Source organism: Oenanthe melanoleuca, chromosome 2 (assembly GCF_029582105.1).
Source record: "Oenanthe melanoleuca isolate GR-GAL-2019-014 chromosome 2, OMel1.0, whole genome shotgun sequence".
In the NCBI taxonomy this organism is placed as follows: domain Eukaryota; kingdom Metazoa; phylum Chordata; class Aves; order Passeriformes; family Muscicapidae; genus Oenanthe; species Oenanthe melanoleuca.
In genome coordinates, this window is record NC_079335.1 from 123,761,769 (window position 1) to 123,779,111 (window position 17,343).

Sequence of the window (17,343 nt, forward strand, 5' to 3'; positions counted from 1 at the left end):
TATTTTGTTCTATTCTGCTATAGATAATTGGTATTTTGTGCACATATACTCTGTAAAATTTTATGTAGTTACCCACACCACCCATGCCCAGTGGAGCAGCCTGCCACTAGATGGCTTTAGTTCTTCAGAGACCAGCCTGGGGCATGAGGTCTTGTGAGGGAAGGTTTGAACACACCAGCAGAGTTGAGCTGAGATTTACCAGGCAATAGTAAACAAAAAATATAAATAACTGCAGCTAATAAAATGGTTGTAGCTATACTTTTCGTAAGAAAACAAGAAATCACCCCAAAAATGACAGTTTTATTAATTTAGAAACAAAACAAGGAAAAAAACCCTGGTAATTAAAAAACATACAGCTCTGCTTTGTAAGTTTTGCAAGTAGTGTAACTACTGACTTGAAAGCCTGATTACTAATTGCAACAGCCAAAACTCATAATGCCAGAATATGCACATTCATAATCCAAAACATGAGTATTAAAGTGAGCATATAATTTAACTCAGTGATAGAATTTGACACACACAGTTATAGTCGAGGTGAAAATGTTATAGATTAATTTTCTTTACAAAAGAAAATGAGACACTGTATGTTGGTAGTTGCATTTACTTCAACATGGAAATTATCAGGAAAATTTACTAAATGTTACTACATAAGAATAAAAAAACAAACACTTGACACTTACCAATCCTCATTTACATAAACCAAAACCTTTATTGCCTGTATTTATATAAATAGGGTACCATACTGTAAGCCCCAGTTTACATTTATAAATGGAGAACATTTTGAAGAGCTCTTCAACAGCAATGTGAAGTGTGCAAAAATACTGGAAAGAGAAATAAATATCCTAAAAAGAAAAAAAAAAAAAGGAACTGCTCTCCCATGCCTAGAAATACCAAGTACCTCTTCGATTTCTACCTCTGGAAAAAAAATCTTTGCCAATTTTGGATCAAAATAAATGCAGCAGATGTATTACTACATTAATGCTAACTCAGAAAATACAAACCAAAGTCCTGAATGTAATCTTGTACGCCCACAGAAAACATTTCCATATTTTATCTTGAAACTACACTAGAGCACACAGAACCAGTGGTATATTACAATATATTCTCTTTAAAACAGCAATTTTCACAGTCCTGGCAAACAGTACCAGTTTATTGCTAACATTCCATTTAGTATTTCATAGCACACAAGTGTTGAGTAACTCATATACTGTATACTGTAAATAAACACACACCAAGTAAACTGATGTTATTATCACATACCTTAAAACAGGTTTGGTTTTTTTTCCCTAATTTGTGTGAATTTTGTTGCCTGCAAAGTCAAGGACAACAATACCAATTAGCTCCTAGCACAGTATTAGCAAAATGTCATTGGCGCTGTCTCAAGTTAATAAATAGCTGGTAATACATCTAGAAGTACTCTGATCAATTACTTAAAATTGGGAGCAGATGGGTGTTCACTAGACAGGCTGATTCCACACTTCCCAGTATATTTCAGAAGTACAGGGAAATGCTGATTATCTCAAAGTCTTCAAATATTTTTGTAATCAAATTTCTACACGTAGTTTAAAACTTACATATTTACAAGTCTCCAGTCCTTGAGATTTCAGATCTTCACAGTACAAAGTTAAAAATTTATCAGATACAACCTCCTATAGTTTACCTACACTCTACACTCAAACAGTCACATGACTTCTTGGGGAACTCTTCTCTAAGATACAGTCATTGCTAGGAGAGAAAACCCCCAAAATCTTTAGCAATAAAATTTGCATCAGCTAGATACGTAGCCTAGTTAAATAAGAACTTGAATTGCCAAGATGTTGCTTTACTATCAACAAAACCTGGGAACAGAAGGAAATGGATTTTTTTTTTAAATAAAAATCTTTAGAAGACAGTTAGCAGTGGCACTTTGAATAAACTTACAAGGAAACAATCATTTGCATACAAAAGTGATCAAACAATGAACAGAGGAGTCCACAGCATCACTCGTCATCTTCTTTTCAAGTGTTTATTTTGAAGGTCTGCTTTCACAGCATATAAACTCAGCTTTGAGACCAATCAGCATTATCTTGAACATTTTTTTAATAAAGGTCTTCCTTGGATTTTAGCAAATCCAAAGAGTCCACAATTCCAGGAGTGCATTTCTTCACTCTCCTGAAAAGGGCCACACACTGCTCAGAGGCTCACTTCAGTACTACCTGTTTCTACCAAGCACAGTCATACACACATCATTTTACTACTTTGATAGCAATTTATTTTTTCACAGTAAGTCACAAATTACCTTTGTCTAAAATATCTGCTTGGACTAGGATGGACATCCATTAGAGAGCCACACATTTTCTAACAGTATTTATGCCTGGACAGTCTCTGCTGGAACAAGATTCCCTGTTGTATCCAGCTGCATACACTTACAAGAGCAGGCAGAAACTGGGCACTCTGTATGGTCCCTAAATAGCAAGAGCCAAAAAAAAGAAAAAACAGGTAAAATAATTTTGCAATTATACATTTAACTATGTGCAGAGGTGTAGTATCTCAGAAAAACTCAGTATCATAGTTCAGTTTTATTATTTAAACTTCGAAATGATAGATACAGGGAAGGAGATGTGTTCTACTCAGTGCAGAACACACACATGAAATAACCAAATTTTAACATCAACTTACCTGAACCAGCTCAGCATATGACCAGCATGTCCACCATGCCTACAGTTGTGACACCAAGTAAACCAGTTGTTGAACTGGGCTAACTTCTTGTCTTTGCTAAGATCCACTTTTTCATCTGACTTGGATCCTCCTGTCAAGAGGCAAACCCACCCCCACAAATATGGCTGTAAGTCATTACACTTCATTTATATTTCAGTCCCAGCAACACCATTAAAATAATTCTGAAATTAAGAACATTATGTGAAAAAGCATCCTGATTTTAAAATAGAAGTCAGTAAAAATATTAAGACCTGGAAGAATGCCAGAAAACAATTAGACTGCTAAGCTGTTATTTCACATCTTATGGATATGCTAAACCTGCCTATTGAACAAATTTTACAGCCAGAATCTCCATCAATGTTGATTTATGCCTTATTGATTGATTTATATTTCAGTGAATTATGTGCCTGTTCTGCTGCACATGAAATTTTCTGCTTTAGGAAAAAAAAATCAACAAAATCTAAGTTATGAATTGGAACAAACACAATATAGAAGTCATAACAAAGATCAGCGAAAGAATGAGAAGAGGTAAATAAACATGACAACTGTACAGCTGCTCATGGCTCTGTAATAAGACTGACTTAAAAATATGGTCAAAATCCGTTTTGTTTAGACATTATATAATGCCGAGCCAAAGGCATTTAGAACCAAATTATTCTAGTCATAATACCACTTAGCTGTGACAGCATGACCCATGCTTTTTTTCATAATCAGTAACAGAAAGTACACCCCTCTTCCAGCTAAAAATTAATTAATTTACATTCAAAGATTTGTGTAGCATGCCTACAAGTCATCTCACTCCCCACTGCTTTCAGTTGTAAAGCTCACAATACTGATCCTCACAATACTTGGATTTTTACATCAGTCTAACCATGAAATGTGACTGACAATCTCAAGGAAAACTGCCAGAACTAAGTAACTATGCACACTGTCTGATCCTTAAGAACTGAAATATAGGTTTCATCATACAAATAGATGGGATGTAAAGAAGATCTCAATTATGGTCCTTCTCCCTTCAAAATGATATGTATGAATATTTACAGTATAAATATAAAAAAAAAGTGAAACAGAAGAGCTTTCAGTAGGAGCTGCTAATTTGGCCTCTAACTAGTCCTGCAGCTGAATAACTAAACCCACTGTGTCATACCTGGACAGCTGGACACTGGTGTTCCCATATTTATCAAGCAAAGTGCACAGCGGGGAAGGGGCTTACGGCAACCAGGACAGCTGGTAACTTTTGACTTGGTTGGTGAACCGCTGACTCCATACTGGCTAAAACCTCGCCCCTGATGGGGAATAGCTGAACAGCTGTAAGAGATTGATTTTCCACAGAAATTGCAACTCACAAACACCTAAAGAGAACAAATGCCCATTAATTTTTTGGTTTGTTTCCACTTTTGTTACACCTGTGAGTGAATCCATTCAAGCTAATTAACATTTATTTACCAGATATTCTAGAGAGTGCCCTGGAAAGCCAAGGCTACCTCTGAAGGAGTTCTTAACATCTTGGCTTATAGATGAGGCACACAGCCCTGAGAAGCAGGTCCTTAATGATGCTCACTAACTTCAAAATGACATAAAAACATGCACAAGTGCTCAAACTTTGAAAGGTATTATTTAAAATAATACAAGCTGTATCTTCAGTAATGGAAAAAATTAGGTTCACTGTACTTACTATATAAAGTCTGGTTTCTCCCTCCTTATAGTCAGATGACTCACACTACAATCCCCAACAAAAGGATTATCCTAATATTATTTATCCCTCTGTTATAAGTTGTGACTTGACACCAAGGAGCACATATTTTAAATTCTTTAGGGCTATTTATGTTAACAACATAAGGAAAGACCAGTAAACTCAACTCCCTCATGCTTGGAACAACTCTGCTTAAACAGCTGTGACTGATAAATGAATTCAAACCCAGCTTTCCTCAGAAACTCTCAGGCCCTAAAGCTCATAATGAACATACTTAGCAGACATGAGAGAGTAAAAGCTGCCATGGTAAGACTATGTTAGCTGAAACTGCCACAAGATATTAAGAAGATAGCATTTGGGCAGGGTGTTAGTTTTTGGGTCAGTGTATGTTCAGAAATGATAATGAAAGTTGCTGCTGTTGACTTCAGTTTCAGGTTCAAGGGCTTCAAAACAGCTTCAAGGTTTTTATTTCAATTAAAACAAAAGCAATGTGAAGTAGTTCCAAGGTTTCAGCATCAGTCTCTGAACACTGAATTCAGCTGGGTGATGTATCTCTGATTTCATTTTTCAGCATGTGAGAGAAAAAAAATCAAATGACCTTCCAGTTTCCCCAGAAGAAAAGCATTGATATGTTAAAGTTTCTGAAAGACCTGTTATTTGAAAAACAAAGTGACACCTCCTTTTTAGGACAGACTAAGTTGAAATCTTTCTTTTGCACATAAATCCTCATGAAAACCAAGATATGGCCAGCAAGGTTTTTTTTTTACAGAAGTACTATGCCACTTTCTTTTCTGGACTGGTCGAATTTCATATAAGATTTATATTTACCTGGGCTAAAGGCTTTGAGCTGGGATCCAGCTTACTCCTATGGATATCAAATTCTGCACGTTTATGCCAAAACCTCCAAGCATCTAAGAGATTCCTGTAGTTCTCAATCCAGTACTGAACTCTTTCATCCTTAAGTACATCTGATGGAGAACCCTAACATAGGCAGGGAAAAATGTCAGGCACACAATAAAGACACACAATACATATTACTCACTTTTTCCAAAGAAGTGTTCTACAAGATATAAGAAACAATATAGTCTCATTTATCCTGAAGATAAATTTCTGTTAAATTGTAAGTTTGATAAATGTTTCCTTCAGTTTCTGTCTGGTTGAAAATACTTGTGCTGCCATGTCCTCCTAAGAACTCAAGTCTGTGAGATGAAGGATTTGAAAGTCTGTCACGTATCACAATCTGTATCATTGTCATGACTGCATATGCAATTAAATACACCACTGGCAACAGCTGCTATGGTGTAAGGGCCAAGACAAGTCCATTATTAAAAAAACCCAAACCCAAAGCCTACACTGAGTTTCGGGTGATTCCACAAAAAAAAAAAAAACAAAAAGCAACCAATTGTCCCATTTTAATACAGAAAATACTTTTTAGTTCACAAGATTTCAATACTACCCTGATAAAGAAACTACATTTACTTTTCCTCCATAAAATTTATTTTGTAGTGAAACACTAACCTGTAGCATGCAATAGCTTGCTGTCTGGACATCTCCAGTTCTGTCAACATAACTTTCCATCAAGTCAACTCCATCTTTTGTCAGCCCTGTTAACAGTATTCCCTCCAAATTCCCAGCCTCTTTCATTTCATTTGTCAGCTTTTCAATAAATCTGTTGAGCTATAAAAAATATATATGAAGAAATATATAAATACATTTAAAAAACAGCATTTGCTGCTAACAGAATTGCTTGCTGGATGTTATGCAGAAAAAGTTAAATTACTGTATTGTATGATACTGCATTAAATCAAGTGTTTATAAACAAACCTAAAGCTTCCTGATAGAAAATGCATAGAAAGAGTTATGTATTCTTTGAATATTTTGGTGAATTTAAAATAGAACATTTTTGCTGCAATACCAAACCATAGTTTGAAAGAGCATTAAGACTTTTATAAATAGAAATATTTGCCAGTAAAACAGGCATACAGTTAATGCAACTGCATTTGAACTACCATGTAATGAATACTCACAAAAACCTCCAAAACCACAAAACCAATAAAGCCCCCAAACCAACCAACTAAAAACCAAATCAAAAATTAAGCTGAAAGTACAAACTAAAAACCGGATTATACCATACCTTATATACTATTGTGATAAGAAAAAACAAATCATTCATGACTCATTATTTCCACTGTCCACCCCTCTATCCCAGAGTTTCTTCTGCCTCTGAATAGAACCTAATTTAAAAGTTTCTTTAAATGTGTAACCACAAACTTACCTGAGCATCATTGAGGAACTTGCAAGCAAATGCCACTCTGTCTCGTACAGCTACGTTATTTTCATACTTTAGAGAGAAAAATGGGAATACTAACATCAGATACATGTTTCCATTTTTCCAACACATTGTGAAAATCAGAACTTTCACTACTGTCTAACTAATACAATGAAATTGATTGTGTACAAAAATGTGACATCTGGAGAAGGCTAACTCTAAATATCAGCGTATTGTTTATCCTCATATACAAGTATCAGAGGAAGACTGCAGGTATGGGAACAATCTACTGGGAAAGCCTGGTACAACACATCCTACATGATTTATGAAACTCTACAAAAATAAACTTTGCAAGTTCTGTAGAGAACTTAGTGATTCCAGCATTTAGAGCCAGGAGTCCCACCAAGTCACAGGCAGAAGAAAATACAAACCAAGTTCCATTTACTGTATTTACAAAATAACTAGTCTAAACACTCCATTCCTTCCTTAAATTGCAAACAGAAGTTAACAAAGCAAACAAAAACTAAACATCCAGAATTAATTTCTCAGAAGTGTATTAACACTTGAGGTCCAGCAGTGTATCTATATTTACTTTCTACTTTTTAAACATTTTACTATATGTGACACTGAAGAAAAAAATACTTCTCTGTATTAATTCTCACACTTAGCCATGCCCATATTTTTCCTTCTGATATTCTCAGATTAGAAATTGTAACTGCCATTGCCCAAACAAGATGTGCTTGGCAAAATTTTCCATGAAAATTTCAACAGGAAAATAAAATTAAAACTAAACAGCACCTTATCATGTGTGAGTTGATAGTTCATCAATAAAAAAATCTATACAATTACTTACCCATTACTATTACATCTAGATAACAACAATACTCTCTCTCAAAGACAGACAAAAAAAAAATTCCAGTTTCTCTCCTCTGGGATTTTTACCTCTTTTATTTTTCATTACCCTAAGAGCATCAAATTATGACAACTTCACTTTTAACAGCTTTGGGCCAATTACTCTGCTGCATTACAGGAGTCCTCTCCTAGGCTAAATAATTCCTGCTGAATCAAGTATTTCTACCGCACTCTAACCAGTAATCAAGTCTGTTAACTCCTCCAAAGGCTCAAAGTGTCTCATGATTAAATATTTAGTTTGCCCTTTAAATGACATTTCTGTATCAGTTTCAGAAACTCTGGAACTACTTGATTTACTGTTTCAACAAAGTGAAATTATTTTAACAAGTAAGCAAGGGAAAATAAAATACAATTCAATGCAAATGTAGCTTGAGGCAAGTTCTGCAAACTCCCCTGCATTTAGCCTGCTTTTAGCAATTTCGTTATTAATCTCTCTTCTGTTTCTTCTCATTGCTTACATTATTTTGATAAACTGTTTCTAGAGATTTTATAACTCCATGCTAAAAACAAAATTCCTCTAAAAAAATGTGTTAACTATAATCGATATTTTGGCCATTCATGCATGACTTATTCACTAACATAACATTCACTAATACGAGGTGTCTCTTTTGCAGAAAGAAATGGTATTTGCCAGCACCAGGATAACAGAATGAGTTTTAATTTGATTCATTCTTGCAGTATATAGCACTCCCCCTACATATGTGCATGTTATCTATACATTCCTATTGCATAAAGAAATTTTAACCTAACACAGAAATTTACTCACCAAAACACCATCATATGAACCAGACTCACTCGTCAGGAAAGCAAACATAGCACACAAGTAGGGATTGTTCAGCTGCAGTCTTAGGGTACTGCACATTTCTCTCCAAAGTGAGTTCTTCTCATCTGTGTAGCCTGACAGAGCCATTGCTACTACATTAAGGTTCAGATCACCTGATTTATGAAAATCAGTGAAACAAGAGTATTCAAATTAAGGACTTTAAAAATCCTGTTAAAACTGTAAGTGAAAGCATTAATTTGAAACACAATGATTTGTCAGGATGTAACACAAAATGCAATAGAATTAGCCTAAATTAATGCGCATACACTATGATATATAATAGATTTTGTTTTAAATGCATCTGTTCAGTTAAGTTAGCATCTACATGCAAGACAGCCTCTTTAAAAAACATCACACTACTGGTGGTATTTTGAAATAGCTATGATAAAAGATTGTCATTATCATAATTCATATCCACAAGAAGTGAAAAGAAAGGATTTTATATCCAGCCATTGTTTAACAGACCTAGCTGGACAGTGACAAGAAGGGGTATACAGAAGTTTTCAAGTAAGAAGTTTCCTAAAAATGCAAAAACTATTTAATCTAAATATACATTCTATCAGAAAGTTCAATTTTATTCTTGAATTTGAAAATAGCATGCCTACACTCTGAACCCTCCCTCTGGAAAGCACAGACAGACACTCTTTCCCCCAGCAATTCCACTGAAGTAAAAATAATCCCACTAGTTCTGAACATATGTCTTTCTGGAGGCTTTTATCAGTAGGAAATTCTGAAACATATGATCTATTTTAAATAGACAGTATGGCATATGGTAGTCTGATGAGAGAAATATCAGGATTTGTCAAGCTTCAATACAAGTGTTTCAAGTAACAATTTTACAATACAACAGGCATCTATCTTCCATAATTCTGTTAACAGAAAAAAATCTACTAACGTGATACAGTGCCAAAATATGACTAAACACAATACACACCTTTTCCTGAGGAAGCCCCTTTATTCAGAATTTGTATTGCTCGCCGTATGTCCAAGTTGAAAAGTGCTACAGCAGCAGCTCGCTCCCAGTCTCCTTCCTGTTCCAATGAATTTAGGAAAGGTTCCACATCTAAGTCTGTTCCCTTTTTTATCCACCCACAGAGCTGCAAAGCCAAAGATCTCTCCTCACTCAGATATTGAATAATATCTGCCTGTCTATCAGATCCACTCCTGCTGTGCCTGAGGTTCTCTGTTGTTCCTAGAAATGGGAAACAAATTAAATTATGCTTAAATCGCAGTTTCAGTTGCAATCACAACACAAGGCTTTGATTTCAATCATAAAGCAGGGTACAAAAGCTGAGTATCACATTTTAGTATTTTAACATTGCTTACAACTCCATAGTAAGGAGCAGCATGCACAAAATTATTTTGATCTGCTAAAAATTATGCACCTAAGCTTGACATGTATTCCTCAGACATTTTTCTTTCTTCTACCACTTGTTACATTTGACAGGAGCTCTCAGTATATTCAAATTGCAAATACATAATACACAGTCAAGCACCTGTTCTACCAGTTCTCAGCCAGCATCAATGTGTTAGGAGCTTTCCCACCACTGAAGACTAATTTTATTTGCTCCAAGAAGCATAGTTATTAATAAGACATATGCTGAAGAGAGAAAGAAATATTAAAATAATAAATTGTACCAAGAAAAATTTCAGCAAGCATGAGAGGCAGAATGTGATGAACCAGGGGCAATCACCACCTCAGAACCGGTCAGCTTATTTAAATGTTGTTTTACAAATGTTCTTAATACAGCAAAGTCACCTTTCTAGAACTACACCCTGATGTGGAGCTTTGAAAAATACAAGTTATGCAGAGAGCAATTCTTAGTGCCATAGTCAAAACTCAAACATTTGAAATAGTTCAAAGATTTACTTCTGAGGATAATATGTTTCCACAATTACTGACTTTTCAAGAACACTGAAAAGTCTGGAAATTACCATTAACTTACATTATTAAAACACCAACAGAAATACTTTGTTTGGATATTTTTACATAGCCTCTTTGAACAATTGCCAAAGACAAACCCATGAGTGCATCATTCCAGAAACATACTACAATACTTAGCAAAGTTTGAACATTCTTACCCAAAGATGACTTCACAATTGATTTAATGCCAGCGTAAACTAAGGGACCTTTGTTTCCTGTAAGTTTTTGATCCATATCTTCAGTATACTGCTTCATAAGTATTTTCATGTATAGGAAGCTTAATTTTTCACAAAAAGTGTTTTTAAAAATTTAAAGTCGCATCCTGTTAACATATAGAAAGTATTTACAGGATGTTGCATTGAATATAAAGATTTTAATGCATTTTATATAAGCAGTTTACATATAAAGGTATACTACTTCCTTAGGACAAGAGCTACAATATAATAAAGGATATAATGCAGAGTGTACCAAAGTGATTTCAGCTGAGGATCTTCATTTCCAGCTAGGAGGTGATTTCTCCAAACTTGTTCAGTATCAAGACCATACCTTGACAGAGCTCTGAGTCGCATTTTGGTTGCTATGTCTTTCTCCAAGGAACTAGCCTTTCCTTCTTCTGTACACTCATACAAATGCCGTCCACAAGCCCACATTAAGGACGTCACTGGGCTCCATGCAAGAGAAATTCTTTCAAAAACTGTGAAGTCAGACATAGTCCTGTTGGGAGTCACTACTACCATTCGATTTTGACTTGTGGGATGCCAGGCAAATGAAGCAATGTAATTTTCACACGGTTGGACACTTCTTTCAATTATGGTCGGCTCAGTTTCATCTCCAATAGGGGTAGGAGTATGCTGCATATCATACAGTCTAATGATGTTACTATCTCTTGTTAAAGTAGCTAACAGTCCAGTCCTTGTTGGACACCATGCAACTTTTGTTAAGGGTTTTGGTTGCTCTGTTAGGGTCAAAACAGGCTTTTCAAACTTTCTTAAATCCCATATGGCAACCTGACCTTCATAGAAGGAAGCGACACGATCATGGAAATAGGGATCAACAGTCACTCCCTGGACAGCCTTGGTGTTTACGAATATTTTTTGGCTTGTGTTCCTAAGATCAAAGATAGCCAGATTTCGATGCATTCCAGCCAACAGTAGCTTCTGATCCCGTGGAAGCCAACAGAGAGAGAGACAAGCATCATTCTGCCCTAATTCATACAGTGGTTTTGTTACTACCAGGCCTGCTTCTGCATCTCCTGCTGAAAGCCTTACTTTCTCTGTAGCAACTGCAGTCTCTGGGGCATATTTGCTGCTGATATCCCAGATCAGGACTGAAAAGTCAGCCCTATGTTTATCTAACCCAGCAGCAAGCCAATTGCTATCCAGTGGATTCCACGCCAGGGTATTGCACTGCCGAGCGTGTTTGGGAACAAACTCTTTGCCTATCAAATCTTTACATTTGGAGTTGTGATCTTGCCCCAGGCTGGTAAGTACCACTCGGCCATTGGCCTGTCCAACAGCAAGGAGACATTCAGGATCATACTTGGGATACCAAGCCACACATTTCATGTACGGAGTATCCGAATTTATTGACAGGAGCGTAGCCGTAGTTTCCTCCGACAAGCGCAAGGACCCTGCCTTGAGTTCTGAACTTACAGCAGAGTCAATGTGATAAAGGCTCAGCTCTGAATCGCACACAACAAATCTGTCAACGTGGTGTGGGGCCCACAGGATATCAGGCTTGGAGCCACTCATGGCTAGAGTGAGCTGACACACAATTTAAGCTCTACTAAGAAGATTCAGGTGATATCCATGCATACGGAAACTGTTGAGAAAACAATTTGTAGGAATGTTATCAAAACCCAAGTCCTTTTTCAAAACATCATTAAACAAACAAAATCAAATTATTTTTAGTCCAAGAGTTTAACTCGTAACACATTTCAGACCAAATCATTAAACATTCTCCTCACAGCATGTGCTGTTTTTCCTGGTATGTGTGTACTGAGACAAAACCAACACGGCCACCTACCAACTGATGACAACAGGATTTTCTGTGTTTACAAACTCCACACCAGTATTAAGCAAGAAGACATTACCCAAGCTCCACTGTGGCAGGATACGTGGGTGTGCCGCTGGGAAAGAGCCACTCCCTCAAACATCTAGAAGAGAACTTCCCTGCCTAATTAAAGTGCATTAAGTGATAAAAATTAGAGTCTGTCAGTTTGGCCTAAAGCCTCCTCCATAGGCTAGAAAGGCTTACTCTCTTGGAAGATTTCAACTGAAATTCAATTTTTCACCTTATTGTAGAGCTCGTAATCCCACCACCTGTACCAATGCTACCTTCCAAACAGACACATTACTGTCAAAACTCCCTGGGCATTTCCAGTAGCTGCATGCCACAATCACTACACGTGCCTGCATGCAAACAGACCCCACAAATCCTACACACCTCTGCTACTACTGTTGAAAAGGACATGCAAGATCGGGAAGTAAGAAAGAAAAGCATTATTTACTCCACTTGGCCACCTCTGTGTGCCTGCAGATAACCCCCCCCCTCCCGCCTCCGAGGGGGCGCAGGGCCCCTGGCCGCAGCCCGTTCCCGGCATGAGACACGGAGCGCCAAGGCAGCCGCAAGAGCGGACCGGAGCCGGGAGGCGGGCACCCTCCCTCCTTCCCTCCTTCCCTCCCCCCGTTCCCGGGCGCGGCAGCCGCTCACCAGCCCGCGGGAGGCTCCGGCCCGGCCGCCGCCAGCAGCGCCGCCGCCCGGGCAGGGGAACGGGAAGCGCAGGAGGGCTTCCGGCTGCGGCGGCACTTCCGGCGCGCCGCGGAAGCGGAAGCACTGCGCGGGAGAAGCGCTTCCGGTCTCAGGCCGCGCTTCTCCCTCCATTGGCCCCGGTGCCGCAGCGTCCCCGGGCGGGGCGGGAGCCGGGAGAGCCCCGGGATGGAGAGAGCCGCAAACCTCCTCCAGGACGGCCTTGCTGGAGCAGGGAGGTTGGGCACTGTGGCCCCTTCCAGCCTCAAGCATTCTGTGACCACAGAGAGCATCTAACTCTCATGTCTTTTGGGGCTACTTGAAAATAGAGGCCAGACAAAATTAAGAGAATAAAAAGCGGTTATATTTACTGAAGGGCCTGCAGCTACATTAGGGACAGACGAAGCCGTCTCAGGGGCTACATCCAAAAAATAGATAACAGGTTTTTATACTTTCATAAGTTTGGTCAGTTTGCATATTGGGGGTTAATCTTCCAGTTACAGCCTCAGGTAATGAAGTCATTACCCAAGTTTGCTTCCCCCTCCAACTCACTTATGTTTACATTTCTCAGGGCCTGAAACAGTAAGGTGTCCTTGATTCCCAGATGTAGAGGGGAATTGTTTTGTCTGACCAAAATGGGAAAACAGCAGCTCATACTCTGTATGGAGTTTATAGTTAGACACTAAAGAATCAAAGGATTACAAAGAGATGAAAAGTATAAAAGCTAAAATCCTACGGTGTCAGTTTCAATGCCCCTGCCAAGGACATCTCCCAGTGTGCCTCGTAGCTCAGAGCCACATCGAGCCTGGCCTTGAATAATTCCAGGGATGGGACATCACAGCTGCTCTGGGCAGCCTGTGCCACTGGAGGATTTCTCCCAGTTTCTCCCTCATATCCAGTCTAACTCTACCTCCTCATTTTGGGGACCTACTCAAACAGCCAAAGCACAGGGTTTTGGGACTCTGTACCATCTCTGGGCAACTTTTCCAATTATTTGATGATGCAGTGATAAAATTTCCTTACATATAAATTACCTGAAAAAAAACCCAAAATCATATTTCCACAATCCTACGTGATTAGGATTTTACAGCCTGTTTCTCTGCAAGCCATGGAGATGTGAACTTTTACCTTTTTCCTTTTGTTTTCAATGCTCTTTAAAATTGTCTGTAATAAAAATTATAAACTGAAGTACCAATTGGACAATTTCAGATTCTCTCAGAATAACTTCTTTCGTATAGAAACAGTGATGTTTGGCCTGGAAATACTTAAAAACCACATTTTAAAGTTTTCTTCAGCACTGTTAGAGTCAGGACATTACTTCCTTACTTTAGCTGCTTCTCTTCTTTTTTCATAAAAGAAAGGAAATGCATATATTTTGGCTTCCTTATTAAGTATTTTCTTACTTTCTCTTTTGAATTACAGCATAAAATTTTTAATGGACTTTCCAAGGTTTTCATAATTTAGCTAAACATTTTAAAGAAAACACATGATAAATAGTTGTTCATCCATTTTTTCAATAATCTGCATGTATTCAGTGCCTTTAGTTTGAAAATGTGTATAAAGTTGCTTTAAACATCATTTTTGTTAATGTGCGTTGTCTTTTTTCTTATCTCTAAGCATAGTGGACAACTTGTATTACAAACTCCATTATATGTGTTAAATTTTCACAGGGTTCATTAATTTAAGCCAGAAATGTCATTTAGTGCTGCAACAGCTATTTGTCTGTGATTTCGTTGTAATATTCCTTCCATTTTAAAAGCACTTTTCCTCATAAAACCAGCTGTTTTTTCCCTTAATAACAGAAATCTTTAAGAACTCAAGCCGTTGTTTTGATAAATAAAATAGACCAAAGCATGTGAAAAATAAAAAAGTAATTCAGATTAAGTAGTCTATCATATATCAAAGGCAAAATTGGCAGCCTGGATTTTTGTGCTTATCTATTTCATTTTCATCAGTCTGTTTCCTCTGCTGCTGTTGAAGTGGAACAAAGTTACTTTTTCACATCTGTTCCAAATAATCACCTGGTGGTTTTATAAAAAAAATGGAATTCAATTTGTGTATTCCTAACATTTTTCCATGGGAAAGTATGGGAGTTCAGTTTATAAATGCAGGTAATACTTGCAATAATCAGATCATTTAACTTTGATTCTAAGAGTTTTTCAGGTACTAGGGAATCAGCAGCTTAACTATCTGACATCTTACTCATTTATTGAGTCCTAATGATGGTCTGAATACACTACCAACAAATGCACAAGCTGCTGAAGAGTTGTTTCCTGTGTCTTTGGCATAAGAGAGATTTGGAGAAAATAAAAAACTAAAGATGGTATTTTGAAGCAAAAAATTCTGTTACTACAATGACATGTAAAACATAAGTTAATAGAAAACTAAGAGGTATTTGATGTTTCAGAATACAAAAGGATGTTACCACGCGAGAGGCCACTGTGTCACAGTCACTAGAAACTGTTACATGAACTGTTGGGACATAGATGTTTTATATCTGAACATTCTACCACACACAGAAGTTATATTTCCTATGTAGATCTCAAAATAAGTAATGAAGCAATATTCATTAGTGAGGTTGTGAATTCCTCTAATGTTCTGAACCTTTTAAACTTTTGGATCTTTGCTTGTTTTCCATGCCCTGATTTACTCTTTTAATTTGCATGTAGCTGTCTCCTCATTTGTATCTTTGTCCAATAGCAGCATCTTTATTTGTAAATAATACAAAATATTTATTTAGTTTTGAGATTGTACCTAGGTCAATATTAATCTCTTCACCTTTGCATAACAAGTGATTTTAATATTTTGTTGTTTCTTGTAATTGATATGGTTAAATAAACTTAAACATTTAAACCCCCAAATCACTAAGAGTCTAATTCAGTTTGACATTCGTCAAGTCTCATTTTAATCCTACATGGTTTGGCCTCTCAGATGTTGCCCACTTCTGATCAGTCCCTGTTATATTCCTTGTAAGATCTGCTTATTTCTAATCTGAATTTATATGTAACAATTGCTTTCATGCCATTGTATCTCAAGCTATTTTCAGCAATTTCTCTTCATGGATGATGGTTTTTTTTTTTCTTTGCTCTGACTGCAGAGTATTCCAAGTTTGCTCTATGTACAAGCCTCTGAGTTCTTTAAGAATTTTTAATCATGTGAAGACTTCGTACAGAAAACTCCATTTTGAACTTACTTTTTTCTTTAAAGATACGTTAAAATTCATAGCAGAGGAAGGTATACCAAGGTTAGTTAATATTTTTTAGATACTAACTGGAAACTCTTTTTTCATTACAACTTTGTTATGCTTTTTCATATTTGATTCCTGGAAGGCTTGCTTTCTGTTTAGTTTATGTAAATTTCTGAGATTTGTTATGTTTATGTCATGTCTGGTCAAGGGAAACTAGCCAAAATAATAAAATCCTTTCAGGAATACAGAAACACCTAAATACTGCTGGAATTTTGCATATTGCAATGCCATGTTAACACCGGGCTTAAAGACATGTCAATTATTAATTTAGTTATGTAAGTCTGGTGCTGCTCTTCCCTTTACAGAAAAAGCATATATTCTGTCATTGTTATTTTTAACATTACTGCTGGTTTGGGTTATGATTACTTGAACTTGCAGAAGCTTGATGGAGCTTAACAGACTGTTTCAGATGTAGTGTTGTACTTCTCCATGCCATGATGCATACCTGGTAGTATTGCTTTATTTGATTTTTGGTAAGAAAAGAAAGTGTTCATTACATAGGGAGTTGGAAGCTGGAGTTCAAACCTCTCAGTCTGTGTAAAACATATGTCTCTTTATAAAGATTCCAAATTGTATTGATTCAGCAGCATAATTGCCAATGTCATGGGTACAGGTTGCAAGACTGTTTCTTTCAGGCTTCAGTATTCTACTGAGAATTCTTTTGTTTGCTCAGGTCATACTTTTGATCTTTCTATATGTTGGGATTATTACTTAATTTTATACAATTTCATGTTAAAAACATGATGCAAGTTACTATATCCAAATGCCATACATTTTCAGGTTAAAAAGGTTCAGAGGATCCAGTAGGTGCTGTTGGCCCACCTGGTCTTTCACCTGGTCATTCATCAATTGAGACATTCAAAATAAAAAGCCTTTTAAGTAAGGAAGATGACTCTTCTTTTGATGGCAGAATGGTCTTGGTCAACCACACAGGCTTGGATAAAAGTGAAAAAACTCGGCTTCACTTAATCCATTAATGTTAGGTGTGGTTGATGTATTTATTATTCAGTGGGATGCATAGAAATGTGAG

General features: G+C 37.0%; 1 protein-coding gene and 1 long non-coding RNA gene across 3 annotated transcripts in view; both read right to left on the bottom strand.

Annotated features, from left to right (window-relative positions):
* The window catches only part of LOC130250405 (uncharacterized), an 84,136-nt gene that overhangs the window by 783 nt on the left and 66,010 nt on the right, over positions 1-17,343 (bottom strand). The window lies entirely within an intron of this gene.
* MIOS (meiosis regulator for oocyte development) lies at positions 687-13,124 on the bottom strand. 2 transcript variants are annotated; one of them, XM_056486036.1, is made up of 12 exons: positions 13,031-13,085; positions 12,411-12,473; positions 10,773-12,139; positions 10,477-10,575; positions 9,329-9,586; positions 8,338-8,507; positions 6,666-6,731; positions 5,909-6,067; positions 5,219-5,371; positions 3,845-4,049; positions 2,659-2,788; positions 687-2,444 (listed from the first exon to the last, which is right to left on the bottom strand). In XM_056486036.1, exons 3-12 carry the CDS (start codon positions 12,067-12,069, stop codon positions 2,348-2,350), a joined length of 2,634 nt encoding a protein of 877 aa, XP_056342011.1. In that variant the 5' UTR covers positions 12,070-12,139; positions 12,411-12,473; positions 13,031-13,085; the 3' UTR covers positions 687-2,347. The 2 variants fall into 2 exon arrangements, with proteins under 2 accessions (XP_056342011.1, XP_056342010.1); XM_056486035.1 differs by lacking the exon at positions 12,411-12,473 and having other exon boundaries at positions 13,031-13,124.

Bases quoted from the DNA above. Each gene is read 5' to 3' on its own strand.
- MIOS (XM_056486035.1), bottom strand. From the start codon at position 12,069: ATGAGTGGCTCCAAGCCTGATATCCTGTGGGCCCCACACCACGTTGAC. The intron at 10,576-10,772 runs ATATCCTTTATT...ACATGAAAATAC, and splicing joins ACTTTGGTACACTCTGCATT to TTATGAAGCAGTATACTGAA. The intron at 6,732-8,337 runs GTGAGTAAATTT...TTCTCTCTAAAG, and splicing joins GTTCATATGATGGTGTTTTG to TATGAAAATAACGTAGCTGT.